Source organism: Mercenaria mercenaria, chromosome 1 (genome assembly GCF_021730395.1).
Source record: "Mercenaria mercenaria strain notata chromosome 1, MADL_Memer_1, whole genome shotgun sequence".
In the NCBI taxonomy this organism is placed as follows: domain Eukaryota; kingdom Metazoa; phylum Mollusca; class Bivalvia; order Venerida; family Veneridae; genus Mercenaria; species Mercenaria mercenaria.
Genome location: NC_069361.1, coordinates 6,386,355 through 6,393,380, shown reverse-complemented (window position 1 = coordinate 6,393,380; position 7,026 = coordinate 6,386,355). Strand labels below are relative to the sequence as shown.

General features: G+C 36.7%; 2 protein-coding genes across 2 annotated transcripts; both read left to right on the top strand.

Annotated features, from left to right (window-relative positions):
* The first annotated feature begins 828 nt into the window (after positions 1-828).
* On the top strand, positions 829-2,228 carry LOC123545079 (uncharacterized). The gene is made up of 2 exons (XM_053535064.1): positions 829-1,444; positions 1,745-2,228. Exons 1-2 carry the CDS (start codon positions 853-855, stop codon positions 2,203-2,205), a joined length of 1,053 nt encoding a protein of 350 aa, XP_053391039.1. The 5' UTR covers positions 829-852; the 3' UTR covers positions 2,206-2,228.
* Positions 2,229-4,741: 2,513 nt separating this feature from the next.
* On the top strand, positions 4,742-6,658 carry LOC123524627 (uncharacterized). Its single transcript, XM_053522381.1, has 3 exons — positions 4,742-5,092; positions 5,806-6,025; positions 6,207-6,658. The coding sequence occupies exons 1-3, from the start codon at positions 4,742-4,744 to the stop codon at positions 6,656-6,658; spliced, it is 1,023 nt and encodes a 340-aa protein (XP_053378356.1).
* Positions 6,659-7,026: the final 368 nt, after the last annotated feature.

The window sequence follows — 7,026 nt, the reverse complement described above, 5'->3', positions numbered from 1 at the left end:
TTAATGGCGGTTTTAGTTATGAACATAGAGTATAAATAGTGTTGTATTTCAAAATATTTCTTCATTGCCATGATATTATCAAAATATTCCGACATCCATACACAACAACTTTTTGTTTAAAGGCGATGGCATCCAGATTTTGGATAAAATTTAATTTTCTTTTAATTGAAGTTTGATCATATTATTAACATAACAACTTGAGTGTTTGTTTCTTAACTGTCTTAAAAATGCCAAATCAAGAAAGAAAAAACATGCCCGAGTCGGAAATCGAACCTGGTTCGTCGCGGCAATAAATATTTTCTTGCGGTCTTGACAAATACACGTCAGAGAAACACGTACTAACGGTCGTGAGATTTAACGCTTTTCAACTTTAAATGTAAAAATAGTAAAAACAACACATTCTAATGTGTTTATATGACTTGTAACCTGCCAGTGACTAAGTTTCAATGCCTCCTTAAGAAATATAGCAATAATTTTCTGATATCTAAAACAATCTTTTTGCTTTTTGTTGTCGTACGACCTGGAGGTCAGTCCCTTTAACTAGCAAATGTAAATGTAATTTATAGACACTGTAGTTCACGAACAAAACAACATTTTCAAAACTGTACAAGTAACATTATCGTATCATCATCTTCTCCTTCAGTAACCGCTTCACTCTAGAGGTGTATACTCGCGATTTGAAGTATGTTTGAAGTGTCTTGCACATTTTTGCGAGGGCCAATACTGCATTTAGTTTCTATATGGAATGGCCTTTTTATCTTGCTGGTTCTACACTTTACCATTTCTTATCTAATTTTCGTATAATTATTAACTTGTCAAAGAGGACTACTCGACAAAAACGATAGTTAAAACATGTTTACGTCTGCAGTACATAAAATATTTGTTGGATATGTACTTACGTTTTACACACTTCGTGCAGCAGCTAGTGTTGTTCACGAAGAAATTCTCAACCATGTTCTGTCTGAACTGTCCGGACTAAAAGTCAAGGTCTATGAGTGTGATGAGAAGTTGGCTGAAATGGATCACAGAGTTCCCTCTCATGACGACAAGCTAAGAACGGAGTTCTATGACAGGAGGTTTGCTAAAATGGAGGACAGACTTCTCGCTGCTGAACATAACCTAAAATCTGCTGAAAAGTTCTATAAGAAAAAGATAGCACAAATGGAGAATAAACTTCTTGTGACTGAAAACAAGCTAAAAGCGTTTGAACAGCTGTACGAAAGCTTAGAGGAAATGGACAATAGACTTATGGCTTATGGAAACAACCTGAAAACTAGAAAACATTTCAACGACGAGGGAGCTGGAACAGAAAGCAAAGGTGCTGAAGAAGAACTTAAAACGCTTTCAAAGCCTGGCAATAACAGTGAAGATACAACAGCAGAAGAAGTTACAACTCATTCCACTAAAGATCTCGCGGAACCAAAAAGTAGAGGAAGTGGGCTATGTAAGAAAAAACATATAAAATCAAAGAAATCAGGGTTTGGCATAATGATAACTAACAAATAATTCAAATTATTACACATATATATCTGTATCAGCATCAACTATGGACTGAAGCATTTTTCGTTTATAGAAGAAGTAGTAAAGTCGCTCCTTCTCTGACAAATATTCATAAAATATCATTTGAATATGTATATTTTATAACTCTCGTGATTAATCATCTGCTTTTAATCCCTGATTTTGTGTAAAACAAATCAACTGTACATGAAATAGTTTACCATAATATTTTTTCTGTTAATTCTAGTGCCTCAGACTCATCTTACGAAACGGCTTCTTGGTCCAGCAATTAGTCACCGTGTGGCGTTTTCAGCCTATCTTTCTCCATCTGTACAAGCTATTTCCGAACTCGGCAGAGAACACACTATCCCATTTGACAAAGTTCTGCTGAATGAAGGTCAAGCATTTGATACCGTGCTACATGCCTTCATATGTCCAGTCAACGGGATATACATGTTCCAGTCAGCACTAATGAGTGATCAAAATCAGTTAATTCAGACTGAACTAGTCAAGGATGGAACACCTCTTGTAAGAATGTATGCAGCTGGATCGGACGGAAGTCGGGGATATGATCAGGGCTTCAATTCAGCAAATATAAAGTGCAATAATGGCGAGCGAGTTTGGGTCAGAATCCACGCACATTTTGGTACTTCCGTGTTCGCCTGGCAATATTCTTCATTTTCTGGTCACATTCTCTGGGAAATATGAAAACATAATCGATTATGAAAAGATGGCGGAATAGCAACTGCTGTTATGTGAATTTTAGGACATGAAATGTAAACACATTTATGCTGTATTTTTCATACTGCTTGAATAATACAAATGTAATCATTTAACAAGAGGGCCATGATGGTCTTATATTGCTCACCTGAGTTTAGTTGCTTGCTTAAACATATTTCTTGCTTAAGCTTCACTAACAAAAATTGGGTGAGTATGGCATGGTAAAGATTATTCATAGATAACTACTGAAATCTGTTTAACAATTCAAACTGGTGGTCCAAAGTTCTTTGCTGTAGCTTCAAAAACAAGAAAGTGGGTCAGGGTAAAATATATTAAAGATGAGTATTGATTTCAGTATGAAGAGTCATAAACGTGGTCCAAATTTCTATGCTGTACCTTCAAAAACAAGAAAGTAGGTCAGTAGGTCATGCCTAGGACAATTCAAGATGAATATTGAAATGAAATCTGTATGAAACATTATGCTTGTGGTCCAAATTTCCTTGCCATTGCTTGAAAAACAAAAAAAGTCTATGTAAAACAAGGGACCACCCGGGCGTAGCCTATTCTGACCCCCGGGTCATGATTTGAACAATCTTGGTAGAGAACCACTAGAGTATAACACATATTAGATATCTAAGCTCTGGGTTTATGGTTTTTTAAAGGTTTTCCCTGTACAAGTCTATCTAAACCATATGCGCCACAGGACGGGCGCTATTTGACCCCAAGGGGATAATTTAAACAGTCTTGGTAGAGGACTGCTAGATTATGCTATATACAAAATATCAAAGCCCTAGGCCGGAGGGCGTGCGTGCTGTTAATGCTGTGTCCCACATGTGCGGTAACTTGAGACTGCCCGTCCCTGTTCAGCGCCGGCTTGTATGCTCTAATGTACATTGCCTCCTTAATCCCACTTTCAAACCAAAATATGTATATAACATGTAACTTTGGAGAAGAACCGATTGACCTTAATTTTTAAAATGTATTTGTCGAAGCTTGGATTTTGCTTAAGCCTATAACACGAATTGACCGAACTTCCAAAGATTTATACATTATCCATGTCTGGTGTGTAGACAACATCAGGCTGCATCGGAGTACCGTCGGATATTATCGAGAAAGGATCTATTTTATTTTATATATAATGAAATCTATAAGAAGATCCTCCTTAAAGTATAAAATGCAGCCAAACAAAATAATAGCAGACCCGGTTTGATTATGTTCATGTACACTCCTACGCCCTCCAGCACCGGCTTAAACGGAATTCTAAATGAACCCCATGATCCCAAAGGACCAAAAAATATAACAATACTAAATCCGGGGGTGGGTCTTCACAGCACTTGAAGATTACTGTTGTGGTAGTTGATAAAATCTATAAGAAGATCCTTTGGAAGCATAGCTTCTTAATGCAGTAATTCCGTACATGATTGAAATGCTATTCAATGATTATTGCAATACTTTAAACGACAATGCTACATGCTTAACTTTAATGTATCTATAATCAGACTGAACATGCAAGCTAAAGCCCCCACTCAACTCCCAACCGTGTGTCGAAAATGAACACCAATAATGTATATTTGTAAAACGATCAAGAATGACACTAACTCTGGTATGTTACAAATAAATAAAGTTTTTTAGGTCACTTGGGCGTGGGCAGTCTACGATAGTCATCACCTGGAATTCAGTTGAGTCCAAGAAAAGTGTCATATTTACCTCCCCAGCACCAATTCTAGGTCGACACTGGATACAATCCGAAGTTAAATAAACCACCCAGTACTGAACCGTAATCAGGATATAAGTCGCAACCGGGATCGTACACGGACCACTAGCAATGTAGTCACTGCGCCAGTGAATCCACGTGTTTAAGTATCGATACTGTTTGTCTAAAAGAAAGACGTAGATTCTTATTATCGTATTTCGACATTACCACAAAACTTTAGACAAAGCTTTTAATCACAGTTCATTAACTGCATCAAATTAATGCAGTAATTACGCAAATCAATAATTCCAAAACAGGTAACATATCCGTTATACAATAGTACTATTAGAGTAGTTTGATTAATATAAGTGTTTTAGATGTTAATCGAACTGAAGGCCGTTGGAAACAATGCTTCAGACTGAGAGGCTACAAGATTATTTCCCTAGTTGGTGATGCAGTTTGGTATATCCAGCTCGAGCGTAACTGTTTATGAGGTAACAAAGCTCTGACGAGATACCACGTTAACAGATACCCGAGAGCCGGATATTCCCCTCAGCTTTAATCAATACAGATAAAAGGCATTATGATGCATCGGGCCTCCTTCAAAATTTTGCAGCTGCAATAATGATAGTTGCAATTTAAGGCTGTCTTATATTTTACGCAGTAAAATAATCTACTTAAAATATGCTATAAATGCTAAATCAGCGTTTTATTTGATTTAAGAGATGGCATTTTGTTATGCTGACTTTGCTTTCACACTGTCTTATCTAACTTGAGATCAATATTAAACATTGTAATTTAAAGCTTCAAACTTTCAACAAGTTTTTAAACATGGCGACAGGACATATAATGCTTGTTGGATATATACTGTTGTTTTATACATTTAACGCAGCAGCTGATGCTGCCAGTGAAGATTTCTTCAATCATGTTCTCTCTGAATTGTCCAGTTTGAAGGTCAAGGTCAGTGAGTGTGAAGAGGGGTTAAGCAAACTGCATGTTAAAGTTTCCACTAACAAGTTCAAGGCGGCTGAAATCTATGAACGAAGATTTGCAGAAATGGAGGACAGACTTTTCACTGTTGAACGAAAGCTTAAAACTACAGAGGAGTTCTACAAGACAAACATCGCGGAAATGGAGAATTTACTTCTTGCAACTAAAAACAAATTTAAAGCATTTGAAAATGTAAAGGATATATTTACTGCAAATGAAAACGAAATGAAAAGCATATCTTATTCTAACGATATCTTAAAAGAGAGAGAAAACAACATTCTTTCATTTAAGCAATGGTCACATTTACGTTCACGCACGTAGTTGTTCGTAGTTCATTTTAAACGTAGTTTGTCGTACGTTGAAGTACGTGTAAGTACGAACAACTACGTTCAACTACGAGTAAATCGGGTAGGGTTAAATAGGGTATCACTATGTCTTACCACGAGTTACTACGTTACACTACGTATATACTACGATCGAAGTACGAACAACTACGACAAATTACGATCAACTACGTTGAGCTACGGAAAAGCGTTTAGCCGTAGTGGAGCCCTTGTTTAGTTTAGCCGTAGTGGAGCCCTAGTTGGTCGTAGTTGAACCGTACTGTCGATGTGTTTTTCTTGTACTACGATCAAAAACGATACACACTACTGTTAAGTACGATCAAGTACGTTTAACTAAGATCAACTACGTTCAAACTACGGTCACAGTAGGGTCAAAACATCGTAGTTAATCGTAGTCAGATTTTGAACATGTCGAAAAATTATTTGCTTACTACGGACAAATCATAAGTTCGAACTACGATCATTACTACGTTTGACTACGATTATCTACGTGTAACTACGCTTAGTACGATCAACTACGATCAGCTACGATCATTCCTTACTACGATTAACTACGTGTAGTGTGACCACGCCATAAACACTATGTCTACATTAGCCGTGAATACCGATAGAGTGGAACTAGCTAAACCAGAGGTTAACACTTCCGCATCTAAAGACGAGCTTAAAAATACTGAAAATGCATTTTCGAAGTTAGAATATGAAAGTCATAGTAACGAAACCTCCATACAACAAGTAAAAAACCTCTTCAAATCAGACAAAATGGATCCTATCAAAAGAGAAGGTATGCCATGTGAGATACACTTACTTAATAAATCGCAGAAATTATTCTAAAAAAGTAATTTTCAAACTGATTTTTAGTATTTCTTTTCTGTTGAACAGATGATATTTAGATTACATGTTGTTGTGATATGTGAAATGTCCACAAGCATTATCAAAGATTCATGAATTTCTTCTGATTGTAGAGTCTAAACTTCCACTTCTGAAGCGACTTCTGTGCCCTGCAGTCAGTGACCGTGTTGCTTTTACCGCCTATCTGTCAGACCATGCCTCCGGTCTTGGCAGAGACCACACTATTCCATTTGACAAAGTTCTGCTGAATGAAGGTCAAGCATTTGATACCGTACTACATGTCTTCATATGTCCAGTCAACGGGACGTACGTGTTCCAGTCAGCACTAATGAGTTCTCACACTGAACATATTCAGACCGAAATCGTTAAAGATAACAATGCTCTTGTTAGAATGTATGCAGCTGGGGCGACTGGAAGTCATGGGTTTGACCAGGGCTTCAATTCAGCAATTGTACAATGCTACAAGGGTGAGAGAGTGTGGGTTAGAGTCCGAAATCGTTACGGTACTGAAGTATTTAGTGCGCTATTTTCCTCATTTTCTGGTTACATTCTATGGAATATATAATGAACCTAAGAAACCTGGCTGTAGTACAAATTTCTCTCCTCTCAGAGCTCACAGAAACTCTTTTTAAACTGTTCACCATTTTGCTTGAATACATTTAAACAATTGTACACAGTAATAATTTCTCAGATACAAATAAACCTTAGATTTCAATATATATTTATTTTGACACATTATACTATGTCCATCATCACAAACTAAAACAGGAGAAAACAATAATTTTATAAAAGACGAATTTTAATGCATTTGCATTTACACATGTATAATGTAGAGAACATAATTCTATTGACAGTGTTGCTTTAGTGGGTGTGTTTTCCTTATGTTGTTCTGTTACTAACTTGATACTGAGGCGAATCACTAACCACTTTTCC

Excerpts from the sequence above, each read along its gene's own strand:
- LOC123524627 (XM_053522381.1), top strand. The coding sequence starts at position 4,742 with ATGGCGACAGGACATATAATGCTTGTTGGATATATACTGTTGTTTTAT. Across the intron at positions 5,093-5,805 it reads AATTTAAAGCATTTGAAAAT|TGTGACCACGCCATAAACAC; the intron begins GTAAAGGATATA and ends AACTACGTGTAG. Across the intron at positions 6,026-6,206 it reads GGATCCTATCAAAAGAGAAG|AGTCTAAACTTCCACTTCTG; the intron begins GTATGCCATGTG and ends TTCTGATTGTAG.
- LOC123545079 (XM_053535064.1), top strand. The coding sequence starts at position 853 with ATGTTTACGTCTGCAGTACATAAAATATTTGTTGGATATGTACTTACG. Across the intron at positions 1,445-1,744 it reads AAGTAGAGGAAGTGGGCTAT|TGCCTCAGACTCATCTTACG; the intron begins GTAAGAAAAAAC and ends TGTTAATTCTAG.